The sequence below is a fragment of the Micropterus dolomieu genome, linkage group LG04 (assembly GCF_021292245.1).
Source record: "Micropterus dolomieu isolate WLL.071019.BEF.003 ecotype Adirondacks linkage group LG04, ASM2129224v1, whole genome shotgun sequence".
Lineage (NCBI taxonomy): Eukaryota > Metazoa > Chordata > Actinopteri > Centrarchiformes > Centrarchidae > Micropterus > Micropterus dolomieu.
In genome coordinates, this window is record NC_060153.1 from 6,955,645 (window position 1) to 6,979,698 (window position 24,054).

A 24,054-nucleotide genomic window follows, 5' to 3' on the forward strand; every position below is an offset into this window, starting at 1 on the left:
CTCCCTGGTAGCTCCAGGCATCAAGTGATTGGGCTTAAAACAATGAAACCTGCCCTAAGATGCTCCCTGGCACATAAATACACACTCTCATGCAGCTGAAACATTTTAAGAGATTCTCCCCCATGTTGTAAGTAGACATGCAATTATTTACTTGCATGAACTCCCTGTCTCTTACACACACATACATGCACAGAAAAAAAGTTAAAAAACATAATCCTTAACTTGCCAGCTCCCCTTGTTGGACTGAATATCACTTGTGTGTAATGTTGTCCGGTGGTGGGAGGACAGTGGATTAGTTTTAGAGTGAGATGATTGAGCAACTGTCTTGCTGCTGGAACCAAAATGACTGAATAAATCAGCCATGGAAACAAAAAAGGCATGTGTTAATGGACAGGGGATACGTTGGAGGAAGTGCATTTCAGAGTTACACTTGAAGGTATTTGTTCAGGTCCTGGAAGCATCCCACCTTCATGCAGGGTGAGAGAGAGGTGGGGGTACTCACCAAGTAAGACAGAATGGAACATTTAAAGTTTGGCCCTGTTCAAGCCAAAAATGGCACTGCGTTCAAAATGCATCAGCGGGAGTGTTGATGTAGAGGAGATGCTGTAGGTTTGGGTTCGATTTATAAAATACAATCCAGGTAGTCCAGTTTGTGTAATATATACATGGGTTTTAAGGTTTGTTGTTTGGCAAAATGCAGCGCAGTTTCATGTTTAATCGAAATGCATGCTTGAATGTATTTTATTGGCAAACAGTCAAATACAGTCCATTGCCCAATGTTTTTACACTGCCTTTTGGGAAGAGTTGAGCCAAACTTGTTTTTAAGGCCCTCAGTGTCTGCTCCTGCTGTTTCCTTTATTTATATATATATATATATATATATATATATATATATATATAATTTTTTTTATGCAGTGCTACTGTCAGCCTGAACATCGCTTTAGCCACACCGGAAAATCGTACTGTTAAATTTGCCCAACCTTGCAAAAAAGGTGATGCTGACTACTTGAGCCTCTAATGACGTTGCTTCTTACTTGGCTGTACATGTTTACATAAAATTGGATGGTGCAACAGAGCTAATATAATAGCTACCTCCATTTTTGACTCTCAGGTTCTCTTCGTTACCTTAAAAGTCAAAGATTACAGGAGAGTTTGCAACTGGTCAAAGGGGAGAATTTTAATGTCACCAAAGTTAAGCGCTCTATGAACGCACAATGTGAAAAAAAAATAAAAATTGGGGGGGGACTTTTTTGTCTTTATTTCTATGACAGGACAGTTGCAAGATAGGAAATATGGAAGAGAGAGGGGGAATGACATGCAGCAAAGGGCTACAGGTTGTAGTCGAACCTGGGCCATGCAGCAAGGACTCAGCCTTTGTACATGGTGCGTGCGTGCTAGTGATGAGCTAACCAGCACCCCGCCAATGTGAATTTATCAAATCCTCTGATAGCGGCAATTCCATTGAAATAATGTATCTTGACTGGTCATTTTGGTGTTACACATTCTGGTGTGACTGAACCCTTGTTCTACAGTAGCCCTGCACATTTACTACAAGCACATGAACCATCCACCCACACTTCCATTCTTTCACACCACCCTGTCATACAGACTCAAACACCCCAACAGTCAACACCTTGTCCCTTAGGTTCTCCCCAGTCCTGCCTTCACTTCCGATCTGCTCCTCTCTGTGTCTCTCTGCTCTGTTTTTATCCCTCCCAGTGTAGCTTTCCACCCTGTATGAAGCTGCATAATTTCCCTGTTTATCTGGCTTCATGTTGCCCAGTAGGCTGAAATGTGACAGTTGTACTTGCCCCACAAACAAACACACAGGCTCACACATTCACACAAACATGCAGCCCTCCTTCAGTTTCTTAGCTCGTTCCTGCCTCCTGCTTTTCTCCTTTGCGCACCGCCTTGGAGTTTGGACAGCTCAGCCTCTGTGCTCAGTGAAGCCTCGCAGCCCCGGGGACCAAGTGAATGAAGGGGAGATGGGTAGAAAGGAGGAGAAACAGAAAGACAATCTGAGAGTAAAAGAAAGAGGAGGAGAGTGTGTAAGAGATGAAGAACAACATAATTTGCCGTCCTTGCGCTTCTTTTCTCCTCAGAGCAGCAGACAGAAGGAGGGGAGGGAGTGGGGCCAATCTTTATTACATCTGTTTTATTCATGTTGTTGACACACGTGTGATATCAGTGTATGACCACTGGACCGTGGCAGACTGCAGTGTCTGGAAAAGGGCAAGCAGCACTGCACAGCCCCCCAAATCAACCCCCACCTCCAATTCTGCTCCCGCAATCATTTCTGCTCTTTGTTTCTTTTCTTTGCATCCTAATGTCTTCTGACCTTCACAGGTTTTTTAGCTGTATGTCTGCATCATTCACCACCTCCTGCTTTGTTTCCACTTTATTGTTTCAGTTTCCTTTCTCCTTCTGTTTGCCTCTCACTCCGTCTCTCCTTTTCAACATCCACATCTCTCTCATCCCCCCCCTTTTATGTCACGTTGGTGGCTGTCTCTCATAGAAACAGGTCATCTGAGAAGCCTCCAGTGACATTGAGGAGCCAAATTGTGTGTGTGTGTGTGTGTGTGTCACACACTGTCATCATCCCAAGCACAACACAAGAGGCCACACAGAATTTATGTTCCCTGCTGCCAGAGCCATTCTGACCCCAGGGACTTTCTTATCATAAACTCTAACCTCAACCTGACATCAACGCCAACCCCCGAGATAACATTGTAGTCACGATAAGAACACGCTAGGAAAAGCCTGCAAGAATTGTAACTCCCGTTTCTTTTTTTATTCCTCTACCCTATGTACACCCACGTTCTGCCACATTGTCACCTTTCCCCACAGAAATACACTTGTCCTACATATAGATATCTGTAGGATGACTGTAACTGGTCAGTGTGGTCATACAATCCTACTGAAGGCATTAGCATGGTCATTCCTGTTGTTGTGTAGATTTTAATGAACAATTAAAAGAATTGCCCCCTCACCAAAGATTATGCAGTCTACATACATAGCAACAGAAACAGTGAGGATTTATTGAGTATTCCCTGTACCTTTTGTGCTATAACCTACTGCTCACAGCCACATCAGCTAATGGTGTATTGATTTCACCATACGCGCCCCATATGTTTATCCCCCAGGCCCTCCACACCATTTTCACTGTTTAAATAGGACATTATACATAAACACTCCTTTCAAAAGGCTCTTTTGATTTATGGCTCAAAGCCCAAGTGATGCTCAAATTGTCGGTAAGCCATTATACTTCATCATCGGTGACCCATTATTGTTTTAAAAGCAAAGTAGCACTGGATAGTGTTCTCAGAAAGATTCTTGTTGTTCCTTAAGGTGTTTTCCTCTTGGTGTACATACACATTTTTTTAATGCTTGTGTTCTCAATCTGAGGATAATTTGGGAGGCTTCCAAGTTTACCTATTAAGCAAATTCACTATGGACGGCGTTTGTGGTAGGTTGGCATACAGGGACCAATGTGTATAATCTCAATTATCTATTTAATGTTGAAACACACTCAGTTCCTGATGCAGACTTGACAGTTTTAAACATGAATCTGATCATAAAAAGTAGAACAAAAAACATGTTGATTTGTTTGAGATACCTTTTAGTTTTACTAACTGTAATTATTTCTTGCATAAATTTTCTTACAGTAGCTTTAAATCACTCTGTAACACCACCTCTGTCTTCACTGAAGAACTGATGACGACTAATCAAAGATTAATTCTCTGATGTTTACCCCTTCAAAGCGGCAGCACATCTTTGTTCTGCAGCTTTCTCTGTAGTCTAATTAAAACTATGAGATTGGTTCATTTATCTGAGTCCTCATCAGAGCGCTATCTTTTGCCACGACATATTAGGCCAATCTATGGTTGGGCGGCAGCAGGCGTTCCATCAGCACACTGCCGGGCGCTCTGCTCTGATGTACAGCGCCGTCACCGGCACTCTGTTGTAGCTACTGTAAGCTGAGAGTGCTAGCCCCACAGTAATTTACAGCAGTAAACAATGTCGAGCTCGCGCAAACCAAAAGCCCCCACACGCACTCGCACACAATTCTCTCTCTCTCTCTGTCACTGTGGCACTTTCAGTCTTTTTTTTTTATTTTATATCCTTCCTCTCCCTTTTCTTTTTTTAATGAGCCGACTGTTATTAGGGCTATAAATCAGACCAATGGGCTTGATGTATAATTCACTTTGTGTACTCACCCACCCCCAGTGGCCCTGAGGAGGCCCACAGTGTATCACTGTCAACGCAGAGCTACACAGTGTGGTGGCATGAGGCATTTTGCCATGTAAATCCGCGCACGCCCAGGAACTCTGTTTATAAAATTACAAATTGTATTTACACACTAAACCAAAAAAATTCTGCACAAATCCTGCATGCATCACTCCCCATACACACAAGTACATGTATAGAAGCATGCCCCATTACTCTCACACAGAACAACAACAGAAGCCATTGCACAGATCGATATCAATGCCTGGCCCTGGATGAGTCTCGCTGTGACAGGCACCCTATGATATGAAAGAGATCCAATTGATCCACGCCCTACTAGCCCCTCATCCTCCAAAGGCCATCATTCCATTACCATTGATCTGCTCTGTGTGTGTGTGCGTGTGAGGGAGAGAGATGAAGGGGGCTTTGAGGGAATGAGGCACAGCCAGCAGAAGACTAATAAAAATTGAACCAGCCTGAAAGTGATTTCTATAAATGAGTATTTAAATAATAGCTGAGCATAGTGGGGTTATTGGTTTTGTAGAGTGATGGAAAATTAATGCAACTTAACCATTTTTCTAGACTACAAATAGTGCTGGTGACCAGTGTATTAGTTACAGATTAATAAAAGTGGAAATTAAGGGAACCCGCACCCTTGCTATTGATATTCCTAGTAGGCGCTCTTTCATTGGAGAACATTAGTTTTCTTTGACAGACTACAGCTGCAGGGGCTCTGTTTCACAGCCTCTAAAAAGCACTCTGTGGGAAAGGATTGATCTCTGTCTGAAGGGAAACATCATCTAATATTCATTTGAGATTGTACAAAGGTTACTAGCTTCATTTGCCTTGCAACTGTTATGCTGCACAGAGTGGTCCCTGAATGTATTCACAGTAAAATTCACTAATGCCTCCCTGCTTTCCCTTCCCATATGTTTGTCATTTCTTGTCTTTATCTCTGTTTTCATGCCAAGCAGCAGTTAAAGGAAGTTGCAGGTTATTTTCCCTCTTTTTTTAACATATGTGAAAAATATGTTTTATGTTTATATTTCTCCACAGCCCATTGGTGCTTTGAACCCCAAGAGGGCAGCATTCTTTTCAGACCGATATGAGTCCTGGGAGGATGATCAGGTGCCGAAGTTCCACTATGGCACGCACTATTCCACCTCCAGCTTCACCCTGATGTGGCTACTGCGTATTGTAAGTGCAGTGTATTTAAAAAGATATGTGAATTTAAAATTGCCTGTATTTTAAAAAGTGAAAAATTGTGAAAAATAATGATACCAATCCAAAACAGTATATGTATGCATATGTGTAGTCCTGGATTATTTCTCTTCAATTTATAAATAATGCAGCTCTCACACTGGCTGTAAAAACGCCCCACTTCTACTGAGTATACAGTAGTTACATACAGTGAAATGCAGATCCAGGTTATTTGTCAAATAATTTTAAATGGATTTTTAAATATATATTCTTTAATCCATTCTTAATTAAGCATCTACTTCCCAGAAGTACATTTATTTAAATGAAATTGAGAGTATGTGTATGCTAAATATTGCATCACATGCGTGTTGTTCCTCAATATTGTTGCCTATAACTATACTGTATATTGTATCCATTTAATAATAGAACCACCCAACTTTTTTTTTCATTTTTCACACATTTTTTTCCCAGGAATACAAGGTATTAATTGTGATTTGATTAGAGTATATACAGTGTACATAGGGCTCTCTTTCGGTACCTTTGTTGAATGGATGCCATCAATCTTTCCATACTGCACTCAAGGGAGAGGGAGGTTACTAAGTTTCTCAGACATACAATTTTCTCCTGTTATTGTCCCAGCAGCTCACTGTCTCAGTGACTCCCAGTAGAGTTACCTCATTGATCCCTGCACGTCATTAGCGGGCTTACTAAAGCCACTTTACCAGAAACCCTAACTCTCATTTCAAGATCCAACTTAACATCAGAGAGTAACTTAAAACTCTGAGTTTTGTGTTTATTTGTGAGATTTTAGAGTGTGTTTAATCCTGTTCTGTTGTTTTAACTGAATAATGAGATACAATGTGGTGAAACTACCTTTTTGAACAAATTAGGCTTACGTCATTTGAGGCTGAACTTAATTAGCTATCTGCAGTAGTAGTTTGTAGCTGTGGCCCAGCATATTGTTTCCATGTCACTTGGGAGCTATTGCGTCAGAGAGACAGCTATTGATCTGTCCTAACAAGATTATACATGATTAGAAATGCATCAGTAGCACACGTGTATTGGCTTTAGTTAGTTCACTGGGATCATTGTTATTTCACTTGTTCATTTCTGCAGTCCAGTTAAGGGTGTGTATAAAGAGTAGATTTTGGTTTAAATCTGTTGACATAGTGCTGTACTGAACTGAACTACAAGCAGCGCAGACCTTTATGACATGTTTTTATTGCACAACAAGGATTCTATTGTAGCCATCACAATAGGTGTTGCCGATAACAGCGGCAGAATACTGAGCTTAGATTTAGACCTTTTCCCCCTCTCTCTGATCAACAGGAACCCTTCACCACGTTTTTTCTCAACTTCCAAGGAGGGAAGTTTGACCATGCTGACCGCACCTTCTCCTCAGTGTCCCGAGCCTGGAGGAACTGCCAGAGAGACACATCTGATGTTAAGGTACTCTACACACCGATGCATGCTCACACATGACGTGAAAATACCTTCCAGTAAAGTTACCTTCTTTCCTTTTAAGGTGGTTGACTTTTAAGAAGGTTAGAAGTTAGAAGAGATAAAGGACTGAGCACCACAGGAGAATAAACCTCCTTCCAGCATCCTTACAGACAAAGAATAAAAGGTTTCAAAAGAGTAATGTCCAGTCACTACCAATCATTGTCCCTATGCAATGAAAGCTTCCTGGTCTTCTGATCAAAGCGTTAGACTAATCCTCATCTGTCCTAGCCGTCTGTCTCAGATTCAGCCAGCTATAACCTGGACTTGAATCCCTGCCCATTGGGCCCCCAAACTCTGCTGAGCTGTTGGATCTGCCCCGCAACAGCACAGGTCATTCTCATACTGAGGGCCATCGAACCCCCAGTGCACCCTTTAACTGTGCTCCTAAAACATTTACGACTACACTCAGACATTCTAAGTCAAAGCTGGGTTTGCTTGGTCTCCTGGCACTGGGTCACTGGATGGGGGAACAGCAGTGGTGTTGGGGGTTTAGACGCTTGATTGCGTTTACCACCCCCCTCACATCTCATTGATAAAACATATGGATTGTGTTACTACGTAGCTGGCCAATGCTTGATTGCGAAAGCCCAACAAGAGCCCTCGTTTGCTCTCACAGTCTAGACCTGTCAATGTGGATCAAACTGTGAGAGCTCAACTCCAGATCTAAATAAAGGGGAAATCTGGACCACATCACTTTGTTTCCTTGTTCAGTTTGAATTTTTAGCATATTTTGAATGAAAGTCCGTCGACTTTATCCACTTGGACGCACATATTGATGTTCTAGGCAAAACAGGAATTAGGGATGAGATGTATCAATTTAGTATGCTAAGTACACTATTTAGCTTTTGCATTGGAGCCATTGATGGCAACCCTCTGTCCCTGCCAGAGGGCAAAAAGCCCCAGTGTTTTCATACCCCACTGGTAAAGAAGGGGTGATAATAGGTTACAACACCCAGATTCAATGTGTCTCTAGCCTGGGTGACGCTAGCATGACCTCCAGTCCCCAATCCCCTGACCCCTAGTCTAAGCCCAAAGGCATCAGAGGGGGAGAGGGAAGAGTACAGGGGTTAGAAGTAGCAACAGTGGAAGTGTAGCAGAGGAGCCCAGAGGCCAGAGCCCTTTCCAGTGACCCATGACAGGACAGGATTGGGGATCAGAGGGGCTGGCCTCTGACCAGGCCGGAGCAAAGGGGCCACTGCACATAATGGTCTATGCAAGGCAGGCTTGAGTGTTGGGGAGCTAAGCCCTCAAGGTTTTGTTGGTGTGTGGGTGTGTGTGTGTGTATGTTTGTGCGCGCATCCTGCCACCTCCACTACAAATTTACAGCAGGCTGCAGCCAGTGAACCTGGGTGAGCTAGAGGCCTCGTTAAGAGTTTGACCTTTAGTTTTAGGTCAGGTTTTGTGGAGTGAAGAGATTTCAGAAGTGAGGAAGTGCTGTGTTGTTTTAAACCTGTGTGTTTGCTTGCTCATTTGATTGGATGTTTTCACCCCATTGGTGAGTGGTAGACGGTATTATGCAGGTTATCTAAAAAAAAAAAGAAAAGAACATCATGTTATTATTTGAGTATGTTGTTTGTATGACCAGACTCTTGAAAATCTGTTTTAAAAAACAAACACCTAAACCTGCTACTCTGGCTCATGTTTTAGCAAGGAGTATTTGCATGCTGCCAGGCAGTCGTCATGGCCTGACCAGGGCATGTCAGCTTGGTGTTGGCTGTTTGTCTCTGATGCCAGACTGTCAACATGTTTGTAGCTTTGTCTCCTTCTCGAGAGGACCGGCTTGTATTTACCGTCACACAAGCTTTGTTCATAGACAGCAGGGCTACCATCAAATCCCCAAAACAAATGCTGCCAATTAGTCTATATTTTAAAACTACAGTGTTCGGCTAATCATGCCATGAAATACAGCTGTATATTGGCACAAATGTACTCTGATGAAGTGAGGAATGAAACCATACGTTGTATTATAAAGTACATAATAAGACAGTTGGAAAACAAAATATTATCAGTTTTAATGTCAACAGTTTACAACACAATATACGTTTCACGCTTTACTCTTCACTATTTACATGAAGCAGCCAAGAATTGGGACATCCTAGTCCGTCTTGATAATCAGTGAGACATACCCACAAACAGTAACATTACATTTTAGGTCTGGAGTGCAGTATGGATTTATCTACATGTTTTTTTTTTTTTTTTTTGTAGCTCAAACTCAATCTTGATGTTTACACTCATTGCGGCAAGTTCTGCTTTGTTTAGAATGACGAATGGCTTAAACATGTGGGGTTACATCTCCTGTCATAACTGCATTTCTTTTCACTATCCGCCAAGTTGAAAATACTTTGTGTTGTTTAGGACAGCAAATAAAATCATCATACTTAGGAAAGAATTTGGCTGACTGTGGCTTTTTCTGTTGTTGTGGAAGTGGAGGGGGACCTTTTCTGCTTCTTGGATGCAGACAAAGCATAAAATAAGTAGATCTGAATAGTGAAAAACCACAGCCGAGTGAACGCTCAGAGGTTTTTGACATCTTCTGTAGTGGCCAAAAGCACAAATGTGAGCAGCAGGCAGACAATCAGAAATGTAATTTCCATGAATAATTGTTCAATTTAGAAAACACCACTGTCAAACGGTTGTAACAGACACACACAAAGCAATCTCAGAATAATTTCTAAACTGGTTTTATGCAAGGTTAACCGCTCTCTTTTACTTTTACTTAAAGGCCTTAGAGATGTTCAGTGATTTCCCAGAGCCTTCTGTAGTTTCAGAAACATTTTTCTTCATTCAGCATGACCTTGTCCAAAACTAAGTCTGTGTTAGCTATTTAGGTGAACTCCTAACTACTCCAAATGGTAACAGTGTTGTTATAATTACTTTTTGCTTGTAGTGTTGTAATTAACCAGTGCATAAATTTAAACGTGTCTCTGTGCTGTATCTATGCAGGAGCTGATCCCAGAGTTCTACTACCTCCCCGAGATGTTTGTCAACGCCAACAGTTACAACCTGGGAGTGATGGAGGATGGTGCTGTAGTCTCTGATGTAGAGCTGCCACCTTGGGCCAAGAGTCCAGAGGAGTTTGTACGCATCAATCGCCTGGTAAGAAACATGGACAGATGCAAATGTTTGTCCATGCACACTGTTAACTTCGGCAGAAGAAAAGTGTAATGAACAAGAGAGTCGACTGGAAGTCCATGAGTAAGTCTGCTAAATTGTTTTCCCAATTGTTACCAACTTCTGGAGGTACACCGTACACTCTGTTGGCATCAAAATAAAGTGTTACGTTATTGTTATAGTCAAGATAGAATTTTTTTTTGGTAGGATCTACAAGTCACTGACACACAATGTAAACATACATGCACATTTCTATCATATGTCACATAACCCAGACCAACTGAAGGCTTGCCAGAGGTTTCTATTTTAGCTGGAAATGCTAATTCAAAGAGACACTGTTATTTCCTGATTGTCTCACAGCTTTTCCTGTTACTTGAGCCTCCCGCTCCTCCGACATGCCCCCACTCTCAGATTGCTGTGTTGGCAAAGTGATCCAACATCATCTCACCTCCTATCCCTATCCAGCCTGCCGTCTCTTTTCTCTGTCCACACACATCTGGTGCATGTACATGTATGTGCCGAGAAATGATGCAGTATTCTGTTTCTGATCTCCCCTTCCTTCCCGCAAAGCCCACAGCAGAAATATATATACTGCACAATATATTTACTGTTTCTGTTGCGTGTTGCTGGAGTAGCCGGTCATCTGTACTTTTAGTTTAGTTTAATTTTTTTTCTGCATAAATACAGTAAAATTTAATAGGCATACGTAATTGTGAATTAATTAAAAGAGAAAAACAATATACAAAACCAAAGCATAGGTTATAATGCAAACAATTCCTCAGTCTGTTTTTGATTTTTAATTATTTCACTGGCTTTTTGGGGTTAAAACAGATGTAGCTTCCTGTGCGATGTGTGCCCACAGTAGTAATGGGTGCTGATGAGGCTGGGTGTGCTCTGTGACCTGTGTAGTCTTGTGGTGGGGTCTGTTAACCCGCCTGCTGATATGACCAGGCCCCTATCATTAATCACACACTTCTCTCTCTTTGGCTGTCAGCATGGTCTAGGCCAAGGTGGATGTATAAACTTGTGGTGGTGGTGGTGGCGGCGGCGTGCTGTTTTGCAGTGTTGTACTCAGTCAGGGAACCGTGTTATACTTCATGAATTTTTCATCATCCTCTGGCAAAGAAACGTGGAGACATGACTGCTGTCATGAAGTGCTGAAACAATTAAATTGTTTCAGTAATTTATTTTAAAACATGCATTGTATAAACCTTCTAAAATGTGAGGTTTAGCAACTTTTCTGTGTTTTAAATAATAGTAAATTGCATAACTGTGTTTTTGACTGCTGGTAGATATAAAAAGTCATTTGAAAACACTGCCATGGGATCTCAGAACTATAGACTAAATTAATCAGTTAATTGGAAAAATAATCAATAGAAAAATTGCTAATGACAACAAATGATAGTTGCAGCTCTGTCATGTTTTTATTGTAGTACTTAAGTTTTTCACCATTTTTTTTTTTTTTACTATTTCACTTTCCTGTATGTATAATTTTCCATCCTTAATAGTGCTCTCCTGAGTACATCCTGTTTTATATACAGAAGTAGAACATACTCTCCTTTAAAATATTTGTAATTTGGGTAATATTATTGTAAACACTAAAAATCTGTCAAAACAGTGAACACTGAGCAAACCACCTTGTTAGTATCTGTGTGCTAATGTGCTTTGTGCTCCTGTAAGCACAAAGCAGCTTTTCATTGCCAGTTTAAGTGCGGCAGTCTCATCTACCTCTGCTCCCTCAATTTCCTCTGGTCCTTGCCTTCGTGCTCAATTTATTAGCACTGCAGAGGCAATTTGCACTTATCCGAATGGTCTGCACTCATGCACAGCTACCTGCTAGGTACAGATTTGAGGCTGATAAAATTTCAGTCTGCGGTTCCATCTCCACTGTGTGTAAATTGAGATATTGATCCAGCATGCTGCCGAGCAGAGTAGGCAGGTGAGGGTGCACAGAAACATAACAAGCTCAGTAACAAAACAAGCTTTCCGAGGTTTCATAAGGAGACTGAATATCTACTTTATAGCCGCATACAGTAGAAACATAGTGTAAGTTTGTAACATTGCTAATCCGTGAATCTTAAGTAGTAAAATTATTCTGTCACATCTGATTGATCCATTGCTGCAAAATGTTGGTTTCACATGTCAGTGGTGGTCAGCCATTAAAACATATTTTTATGTAGTGTCAGTGTTTCATGCAAAAAGCATTTGGATTATGTCTGATCAATTATCTTTACATTGTCAGTATAGGATTACATTTTGTCTTTTACTTTTTTAACTGACCCAGTCATACAGAACTACTGAACATACAGAATCAGAGAGACAGAGTGAAGGAGGGTGGACAAGAAGAATAAAGGAAAGAATAGGCCGAGGGGAAGGATGCGTGGGTGGACAGGTCTCTGGTCATGACAGATAGCTGGCATTAGAGGGTGTCAGCTGGCAACTGCGGTGCTGTTGGGAGAGAGATGAGCACGGTGGAGACGAGAGAGGAAGAGTGAAAGAGTTAATGGGCTGTTTGGCTCTCTTTAGCTTGTGTGCTGCTAATGGCCTCGCAACACAAGGATAGACAGCAGGAGAGAACACGTAAACACGCGCAAATGCACACACGCTTACAAATACACACACGCCTGCTGTCTCCGCTCCGGTTATGAGCCCTAGATGATTAACAGCTAATTAGGGCCCAATCTGGAAAGGCCATTAAAAGCCTCTCACAGTAAAGGATTGTGCTGCTGTGCAAAACGGCTGGCTGTTTTTGTTGTTGTGAGTAAGAGTTGCATGGTTGGTAATAAAAAAATCAGCAGAAGATATAAACATTACATCAAACTGTAGCCTGGTTTATGTTGCTCTGATGTTGGAAGTGTCATAGTTCATCACTAATGTTTAGTAAAAAGTGTGTTGCATGGCAACAAATGAACTGCAAGTGTGTGCCCAAACAGATTGTTGTTTAACCTCCAGCTTACACAACACTGAAGGCTACAGTTGAAACCCGTGGGTTTGATGTGTTGAGGAATGGTTGGGTTTTAGACAAACTTACTGGAGACAAAAGCACCTCAGCGCCTTAAGTAAAGCATGCACGTTCACTATGCTGAAGTGCTTACAGTGTACTTAAATGCTTGCTTGTAAAGGCACACTCCCTTTTTCTTGGTTCATCACGCGCGCACACACGCAGAGACACCGGGGTCTTGAGGCGGCATGCCACAGAGATCAGGGGCTGCTTGTTGTTTTTACCAGAAGGTCGAAGGAGAGGTTAAGAACTTGATCCCTCCTCCACCAGATAACTACATGTCTCTGGGCACTGTCAGCCCTCTCTGACATTCCACTATATATTACCACATCTCACTTCTCAGGTCTGCTAACCATTAGTGCGATAGCAGGTGATCGTGTGTATATGGTTGTGTAAGTTTGTGTGTATTTGTATGCACATCAATGTTTACCTGTGCTGTCATGTGTCCAGGCTTCACTTGAGCTACTGATATGGGGCCGCCAAAACCACAGTCCGTTATATAAGCCATCTCCGACTGTGTATAGTCTAGGATTATCATTTAGACATTAAGGCAGAATCCCACAAATTTTGTTGTTTGAACTGTAAAGCATCTACACTTTAATCAAAACAAGAATACAAATGTTCAACATATCCAACATTTTTATTTATTTGAAATAATTATAATAATTATAATAAATAATTGATTTTCTGCCTCTGTTTTGAGGCAACAGCTATCTTTTTTTTTTATTCCTAACACTGATTTGTCCAATCATAACTGACAAGAAACATTGCCCTTTTTTTTTCTATGAAAAGTGGAGTGCAATCACTATCTAACCCATTTGACCTCTACAGGGCCCATTTGCTGCTCCATAGTTCACGTTTGGTTCCTTTCAGTCGTCTGTACTCTTGTAGTGCTGCTGACGAACCAGCAAACCACACACATGGGAGAGACAGGCAGCACATTACTTTTGGCCTTTTCCCCTTATAAAGCTTCTGCTCACTCAAAGCAATGACGGAGACATCAACTAAACTGCCATCAGAGTATTTCATCTTGTTGAATGGGCAAAGCCAATAGAGTGATGGGTCACAAGTTGATCATGAGAGGGTTGACTACAGGTCGTCACCACATGTGGTAAACCCTCACTGTAAGTACCCAACACATCTCTGTTCTATAGATGTTAGACGTAAAAGCAACTTGTGTGATTCTTCAAAACATAATCCTTTTTACCATTATGCTGTTCAGTCTGTTGTGTATAGAGAGTGGTCCATGTGCTAACTGTGTTAAAACCTTGGATTCTGGAACAATAAAAGCTGTGTCATTACATGGTTGGATACCTATGCTGTGCCTTAAGCAGCCATTATTGGAGCCTGTGATGCAGGTATAGTGTGTATGATTTTCTGTATGACTGGAGGTGTTAAATGTTACATATTGGAATTTGACGTTTGCCCAAACTGCAGTAAGAGCCCGGAACTCCTATCATTTCACTTGTGGCTGCATCTTTGAGTCTTGCATTGCAAAAATTTAAAAGCTCCTCTGACCTGAAGGCAGAGGATGAACAAATGTGTAACCTTTGTGACCTCCCTCTATTTTTCTGGAGCTATGAAACTGGAGCTATGAAACCATTATCACTACGATTATCACTACCAGTCCTACTGAGAATGAACACCCAACTTTATCAGTCTTAGCAGCTCACAATGACTTTCTGCTCAGAGTTTGCTCACAAGTTATTGAGTCCCAGTAGTGGTCAAACACCCCCTCTCTAAAATACGAAGTATTGGAATAGTTATTTCTAACAAAGCACAATAGCACAAACTCTCAGCAAGATATGGTGGAGATCTGAAGTTAACAAGTTAGTGCTTATGTGCTATGATAATAAACTTTTATTTGCCACCAAATGAGGAAATGCATCTTGTTGTTCTGTGTTTTTAAATGTGTCACAAGGCAATAAATTGTCAGCTATTAACCTTTAGTATAGGGTTATGTGTTTGTTTTTTCATGGTATAGTCATGTGTTTGTTCTCTTCTGTCACCCTTGTGGTCAAAATGTTTCTAATGCAGTTTAAACTTTGAATCAGTCTGCTGATTTTCACTTTGAACTTTGATGGCGATCTGTTTCATAGAGCCTCTTACTTGACCTTACAGCTGTTAATGTGGTCACCCCACAGTTATCTTGCCTACAGAGGTAAACATCTACATGGCTGCTCAGCGCTAACAGACAAATGTCATATTAATATGAGCCAAATCACCTTTACCACCCCCACCAAACCACATATACTCACACTTTCAGCGTCTTTGAAAGTCTTTTTCTGAAGTTTGTCAGTTTTATATGCTGACAGCCCTTCACACTTACAAAAACTATGTCTTCATGGCAGACAAGTCTATTTTCCTACCAGTTTATGATCAAATAAGGGGAAGGGGATGCTATATTTGCCATCTGATGAGATATATTACAAGACTTTTGTGGCTAGCGCCAAAATATTTTGAAACATTCTATATCATTAAGCAGAACTGTCCAGTGGCTCTGTCCGAGGGAGAGCTGGGTACAGAAGACGAAAGCATGTTCCACTTTTCTTCCCACAGGACACATAGCAGGACATGATTGCTCCCAGTTTAGACCACCAGCTACACAAAGTCAAAGATCATGGCTGTTTACATTCACCTCTCATCCACACCGCACTCTCTGATCAGACAGCCGCTAGGACACACATAATGCCGTTCCCACCAGCCTCCACATCTTATCCTCACAGGAACCCCATGGGAATTCATGTGTGAGCTGAGGTAAACCACTGCGAGGACCAGTCACTAACCACTAAGATATACTTAGGCACTTGTGAATGACTGAGTGAGTGAAAATCTTAATGTCGTACAGGCCAGTATGGCCCCGTGTAACAAAACACAGTTTACCATGTTAGCCTAGCGCTAATCTATTCCCCTGGTGTCTCCACTGAAAGCCTTGTTGTTGGATGGGAACTAGCACGTGGGGTAGAAGGGGGTTATCTGGCTAATGTCAGGCAGCGCTCACTGTAGGGGTATTGTCATGCATAAGGGCAGACATGTTTACTGTGTGCTCAGTGTTTTACGAGCTGTCCCCCGTTTTCCCTGCCTCCTCCTCTTCCCTGTCCTTCTCCCCCTCCTCTTCTTCGTCTTCCTCTTCAATGACGTAATGGAGGAGGCCGGTGAGAGCCTGAGAAATGGGATGATCTACTGCTGCTGACATACTCACTCACTAATGTTGTCCTTCTCCCTTTTCCTGCACTCCTCCACGCTCTCATTTTTACTTCTGCCAAAGTCTACAGAGATGCTTTTTTGCAGCATTAGTCTGTTTGCTCACTCCTTAACTCCTGCACTTGGTGTCTCATTGCCTCTCAGACTCATGGACATCTGTGTTGTTTTTTTTATATATATATATATATATATATATATTAGCAATTGTAAGCTAAATGTAATGTTTCTGTCTTTGCATGCTGACAGATGTTTGATGTCTGATATCCATATATATCAGAATATGACAGATGTTGCATGCAGAGTTCTACTGTGCATTACATGAGATCAAACTCTTCCTACTGCATGCTTTAAAAATAAAATTAATAATTTTGTTAGCTTTTAGTTGCAACTTGCGGGGCTTAAATTCACTGTAATGTAACACCAAGAAAAGCACCAAACTCTCACATTTCAGAATTTGTAACCATCCAGTTTTTGTGCTTTGGAATCCCAAAATGGATTTATTTGCCTTTTAAGGGTTAGACGTACTTCCTTTTTCATTTTGTTCCATTCATGCACACACATACAAACACACACTAACAAGATGCAGCCCACATAACCCAACACCCTAAGAACCTCTCCTTGAAAGTTGACTACTCTCACGCTGATCAGTTGAGTCATTCATCCTAATCATCTCCACTCTATGTTGAGAGGCCTCCACACCTCCAGACAGACTCTGAGAGATCATCCAGTCCTCCAGTTAACTCTATAATCATCAGAGACAACAATGCTCCTCTCAACAGCTATCCAAATATTCTCTCATTCAGCACACTCTGCCATCCTCAGTGGCCCTGCGTTTAATCAGCGCTGACTGTTGACTTAGCTTTTGCTCACTTGATCCTATTGTGGATGTGTCTTATGGCACTGGTGATGTATTTGCTAGCTTGTTAGCCTTTTCTGTAAGGAGGCGGACAGATGGTTAGATTCTCTGCAGGTGCTTGTTAGCTATTGTTAAGATTGTAGTAGACAGTTGTTGTAATTGTTTTCTTTTGAATCCTGCAAATCGCATATTTTCTTTAAAATATATTTTAAAAATTTAAAGAAATAAAAGAGAGTATTTCTGACGTCCCTGTAACCAGGCTTGATTTTCATTTTTACAGATTATCATTATTTGTTATGCTCCATCATATTGTTTGCCACTATCAAGCATTAACTAAAAAGTAAAAGGAGGAGACGACAACAATCACAGCATTACTGTGTTCTAAGTTTGACTCAGCACCATTTGCTTCATCCATTTACTTCTCAGTCAGTACTGTTTACTGTTGTCTGTGCTGTAAATTGAAACTCTTAGTGCACTTTTGTAGTCTACGCTATGCCGTTTGTCTGACTAAGACCAAATCCACCATGACATGTTTGTTTTGGGAAGATTCTCTCCCAATCACTGCTCATTCTGCTTCTTTTCACACCAAAACATGATATTCTTGCTTTTCAAGTGGGTGAGGGATAATAAAAGAGATGGGAGGAGTGAGCGGGAGAGAGTCAGGGTTAGAGTTTCAGGTTCCACTTGCCAGCGAGTGTCTCCGTTGACCCATAGCCAGAACTCTCACAGTTGTGACCTATCTAATTAGTAGAGCAGGAAGGAGGGGGAGCTGAAGTAATACACACAACCCATCTGGGGTTCTCTTGGTGTGTGTGAATATGAGAATAAAGGAAATGGTTTGTTAGCTGTGCGGCTGCTCCAAGGCTCGCATTCCTTACGTCACCCGTTGCTTTTTTTCCTTTCCTCTTCCATGTTGGGGGGCCCCCTCTCCTGGCTGGCAACAGGCTTCCTCTGCCTGCTTCAAAATGACAATCAGCTTCTCATTTACAGCAAGCTAATAAGCCCTTTAATCAGAGTGCTTGTCAACCTCAGGGCAAGGCAACTCCAGAGGAGTTGATCCAAAGGATCAGATGACTGGAAGAAAGAGCAGGAGTAAAAAAGGGAGTAGAGAATAAATAGAAGGGAAAATGAAAGGGGGTTGTTGAACTTGGAGGAAGAAAAGAGAATTGAAACGAGAGATGAAAAACATTTTTTAATTGTTATGTATTAAGGTAGGAAGACTAGACTGGCTTCCGCTAAGGATGTTCATGTTCGGTGTACTTGGAAACAAACAGATTTAATAAAATGCACAATTAAAATACAATATGACTAAACAAAACTTGATTTAACTGCTGATTCTTTGGTTAAGCAGTGTTGTGTTTTTCATGTGATGCTTCACTGTCACACATACTGAATGTGGTTTTCAGGATGTTTTGATCAGCGTGCTTTTAAACAGTCATTTTAGTATATACAGACCTGACAAGTGTTTGCTTTATTCATCCGTAATCGATACAAAAGAAAACAGTCTGCCTCTCACAATACTCTGAATGCAACATGTGCATTCGATTACACACCCACATCATCAATGACACACGTGTAGGCGCGTGCACGTACACTCGCACCACCGTTGGCATGCAAATGAGTGCATTGATTTGTTAAGTGACATTTTAACATCCTCACAGACAGTTCTCCATAAGTCCTTAAAAGGGTTTTTTAGGGCCAATGAGGGAAGGAGGAGAGCATTCGGTGTCACCTCGTTAAAGCTGAAGTGAAATCCAGCTCAATCCAGACCATAAAGCTAACCGCAAACCACAGCGAGGCACAGAAACTTCACTGATGCGCCCAGTGCAACTCCTGCAGCCCTGTAGCATGGTCAGACACTTTTACTTTTGAGGTAAAAAGAGATAAAAATAAAGCACACCCACTTGCAAGCAGGAAAAGAATTCCAAGGTGAGGCTGTAGAGATTAGCTGCTGAGGTGAGATCAGACGTTATCTTTTTTGCTCCTCAGGACTCTGGAGTAATCCTGGTTTAATGTCCACCAGCTGGTTAATTGCAATCACTTGGTGTCTCCGGTCTGATGTCTCAAATAAGGATCGCATGTCTTTAAGTCCTAAGTTTAGAGCGTATCTCCCTCTAAAGAGTAACGCATTGACAGACACACAGTCAAACTGTCATTTTTTTGAGTGTTTTTTGGGGGGGATTTAAGTTCACACCCCAGTTACAGATGTTTCAGAAAGGAAAGAATTAAAGTAATTTGAGACTTGCTCCCAGGCAAGGCATGTTCATTATGATACATTTTCAGTGGAATTCTCATCATAGCACTATAAGCTGGCAGGCTAGCAAAATAAGCATTAAATCAAGAAGAGAAATTAGTGAAATCCATTTGAATACTGCTTTGAAGGGCAAAAAACTGATTGAAGTAAATGATTACATTTTCCTACAAAGGAAAATATTCCAAATAATTCTTGCCATAGGAAATTAAGGGGAACCCCGTGCTTCAAAGGTGTACTTTGTCAAATCCATAACAATAGAAATGTGGGATTCCGGTGACTTCTACCCCCTATCAGCATTTACATAAAGGCATGCTAAATTATTCATTAATTATCAGAGAGTCCCCTGTGGATGGAGATGACACACACACTGGCTGCTAATTGGCTCATCAATAATCCTGCCTGGTTCTCCTGAAGTGGCACCAGATCCCACCTCAGGAATCTGCTATCTGCCCCAACCTTCTGCCTACTGGCATTACAGAACGAGACATTTCCACACCTGCTCACCGGGCACATTGTTAATGGGTTATCGGTACATGCCTGATTTCTGTACTTTCATTGCTTGTCCATCAAGTAGCATAAATTCCTCATATGCAGTCTTAAGTACAGCATTTTATATCATTGTTGAATTTATCACAACACTGTGAGTAATTGCATTAGTATGCTATTTGCAAGCAAACTGTGGTTTGGTATTGTAAACTAATAAAAAGGATATAGGATTCTATACTTTTGTTACCATGAAAACGGACAATGGACTAGTCTATTTCTCAACACTTCTGTTCTTCCCTACTCTATCTGTGACTCTCAAGCTCATTCTTTCCTTCTGGAAGACATAAAGCTTCAAAAATGGATCACAAATTTATAATTTCTCTTTTTAAATGCGGAAATAATTTCCTGAAGCAGCTGGGACACTGTGATTTTGCAATGCAGGAGTAAATAGTGCATTTGTTGGGCACTATTTTCAACTGCATTTGGCAAGCTAATGAAGACGGTGACTCAAAATAAACTGCAGTGTCCATATTCAGAGTAATGAAGGAACATATCCAGTGCAACTGTGTGGCTCATTGATGGGTTTCATATTTCTTTTTTCTTACATCCTGATTGTTGTCCAAATGGTGTAGTAATACTGCTTTAGACGATCAAGGGAGTGTGCAGTATCCCCACAGGCGGGGGCAGATATTCTTTGAATCTCTGAGATCTATTCGCTGAGGTTAAATTCTTACACCTAGACTTCAGTCACAAGAGCTGAGCCTTTTGTCAGACAGATGGTGACAGACCAAACAAATACAAAAATACCCACCTATAAACTTACAGTGCCATCACAGCGCACACACATATTCTCACTTATTCTGTCTGTCTCCCTCTTCACATGGTACATGCAAGTGATTTCCATAAAGGCGGGCCTCTGCATGCAATAACATGGCCGTGCTTTGTTTCCCCATGCTGATTGACAGTAGATTGCAGTGCACATTAAATGCCCATCAGGCCCAGCTTTACTTTTAGAAACGGGGGAGCACGGCCTGTCAAAGGTCAATTCTAATGCATAATGAACTGATCTCTCTGTCTAACCCTCACCCCCACCCCCACCCCAACCCCACTGCATGCTATTAAAGTGACTTTGAATAAAGAGAGTTTCCCTGACTTATAATGTAACATTAATAAAAAGGATTGCCTTATGACACAAGCCTTTAAACACACTTAACAATGTCAGTGTCTGATGCTGGAGGGACAGATAGACATGGAGTCTAGACTGGAGTGTTCTGTTTTATAATAAATGTTAGCTTAGTTTTGTTTTAGCATTACTCCATAATTCAGCCCTCAACAGAAAATTTTGTCAAGTGAGTTACACAAAGGGTAAAAGAGACCGCTCTCTCTCCATCTGCTTATTTTGTATACAGCTCTCAGAACAGTGATTGCATTTAAGTGGGCCATTGTTCAAAATACCAATAAGTGATATAACCATAAACCTACTGTACACACGACACGAGTCTAGTGCCAATAAAATACAAAAAAACACTTTCTGTAATACCTTACGTATAAAGATATGAACATGTTTCTCTCTAAACTCTCAATATTAGATGTTGTCTAAACACAAGCAAGCATACAAGAACTTCCTCAATAAATAAGAAAAGAAAACTCACAAACGTCTGATTCATATTTAGAACCATCTCATCAAAAAATAAGTAAACCTCATTACCAACAACAACATCTGGCCACAACAAAAATGTATTAATTTGTAATACTCAGCCCTAGTTAGTATCCTTGTATGTTTCCAGACACTGAACCTGAAAACCTTGCATGTACATATTTGTCTGCTGAGGAGTTAATGATTACTCTTCCACACAATGTTTATATTTCTCATCAGTTCAGATCATGGAATTTGTGACGGCATCAAAAAATCAGTCCATACTCAAGTTGCAGTAAAAACATCATCATACCTCAACCGCACACAGTCTCCTCTTCATACCCGCACTTTCCAGCCTGATTGAAAGTTGTAATTAAGAGAGTGGGGAAGAATTAGATGCAGAATGAGCTGTCAGAAAGTCACATTTAAGTGAGGGATGCGTTGGTCTCTGCCGTAAAAATTTAAATGATATAAATTGCCGTTTAAGTGTAGCACAGGCTAATGTTTTGTCACAAATTAATGTGACACAAGGCAGCAATGACAATCAAGGGCTGCCTCATTCTAATTTGGTCGTGTTTAGAGGGCTTTTGTGAGCCGACAGCTTTACACAAATTAACACAATTGCCTGTTTTTATGAGGAAACCATAAATGTTTTTTCCCTCCTTTGCCGGCTAATGAGGAGAGAAAACTGCTTGTATCTCAGCGTTATGGCGACGTCTGCAGAAGAGCAACATGGTGCTCTTATCCGCAGACCAGCAGAGAAAAGAACAAAGACAGAGGCTGAAATGGCTCCCTAATGAACTACAAGAGTTCTCTAATGTTTTGATGCTCCCATATGATCAGATATGGATTTACTGTGCTTTTTGCTCATTATAGAAATCATTGGCAGATTCTGTCCCAGGAACAATTAGCATCACATTCTTTCTCTGAGGAGTTCATCTTTGAGGGACATTAGTGATAACTGCTTTTCAGTAATGGGATGGGGAACATGTTTGGGGAGAAGCATTTGGTTAGAGTATGGGGTGTAAACGGCCTGCATCTGTTGACATTTACAATACTCATAATTCTCTGTCCTCTCCTCCATTTACAGGCTCTAGAGAGTGAGTTTGTATCCTGCCAGCTCCACCAGTGGATCGATCTGATCTTTGGCTACAAGCAGCAGGGACCCGAAGCCACCAGAGCCCTCAATGTTTTCTATTACCTGACCTACGAAGGTGCAGTCAACCTCAGCTCCATCAGCGACCCCATGCTCAGAGAGGTGAGGCTGATACATGATACATTACATGCATACATGCGCGCACACACACACGCACACACATTTTAATACACATTAACTGTATGTACTGCACAGCTGATTTAACTCCCTTGGCAGATGATGCTGAGTAAGGGGAAAAACACCATATTACAGTAAGTACACTTGAGCGTTATCATTCTCAAATGGATGCTTAAGCTGACTATATTATAAAAGCATCTGTCCATTCACTACTGTGTTTCAGGGATATTTCTGATACCATTAGCCATGTTAAATTGGTTGTAGAATGGCATGGGAGAGCTAAGCTAACAATCTACTGGCAGGTATTGCTGAGCAAAGCCTTTCCCCTACGTGATGCATCTGAAAGCACTCCACCAAGTGTTCCACTTTAACGCCTTAAAGCATCCTCCTTGGCTTTCATTCATTATTCATTCTCCTCACTTTGAACTGCTGCACACACAAGCTACATTGGCCTGCCCGAAAGCAACCACACAAAACACTGTGCTGAAAAGAAAAACACAGCTAGCTTGCTCACAGCCAAACACCAGCCTGACAACTTCACCAATCTGCTGTAAAAGGCAGCTAGCCAGCAGCAGGCCAATTGACCCTGCTCCAATCAGCCTTTTTTGACATCTAAGTTCTATTGCCAAAAGTGGCACATTCCCTATTTTAACTCTTGTCAGGAGAGAATAGTTGCAGTACAGGGTTTCTCTGACCGGATAATTCCAGTCTATTTTAACTTTTTCTATATTTTCCTAGTTTTGGCCATCATTTCAATTGGCTATTGCTGAGATCCGGAAGCATGTTGACATTGCCACGACGGAGTCTGGCAAGAGGGCAAGAAACATGAGTTAGCATAGTTTAGCCAGATACCCTTAACCATTTTATTTTAAAAAAGTAAAACAGAAAGTTGTTAACCTTTGGGGTTTGTTTAAGATCTGTCTGACTGCTTGTGTTTCTTGCCCCTTTTGGACAGTGTTGTATCAATAATGCTGTGCTCCCAGATCAGATGGAAGTGGAGTACAATGTTATTATTACCATTAGGAATGATTGACTAAAGAATGATCCTTTAAGCAACGGTCCTCATAGCACTGAGGTCAAAATGGAGATGAGTTCCAGGTAGGCTTATATCAAGGGACCAAACAGCCTCGTGCCTCCACTCTTCTGCTGCCCTTCATGCTCAGTGACTGGAGCATCACGGGCATTAGGGGCGGGTCAATGATTTATTACCTCATTTGCCCTAATTCCCATCCAGGTGTGCTTTGGCCTTTAGCTACACACAGAAGCGCACGCACGCACGCGCACACACACACACACACAC

General features: G+C 41.4%; 1 protein-coding gene across 6 annotated transcripts in view; it reads left to right on the plus strand.

The window, feature by feature from the left end:
• The window catches only part of lrba (LPS responsive beige-like anchor protein), a 187,550-nt gene that overhangs the window by 138,281 nt on the left and 25,215 nt on the right, over positions 1–24,054 (plus strand). For all 6 annotated transcript variants that reach the window (XM_046047467.1, XM_046047463.1, XM_046047464.1 and 3 more), the window contains 4 exons: positions 5,287–5,427; positions 6,760–6,879; positions 9,877–10,029; positions 22,572–22,739. In XM_046047467.1, the coding sequence (XP_045903423.1) occupies positions 5,287–5,427; positions 6,760–6,879; positions 9,877–10,029; positions 22,572–22,739 (582 nt within the window). The remainder of the gene's footprint in view (positions 1–5,286; positions 5,428–6,759; positions 6,880–9,876; positions 10,030–22,571; positions 22,740–24,054) is intronic.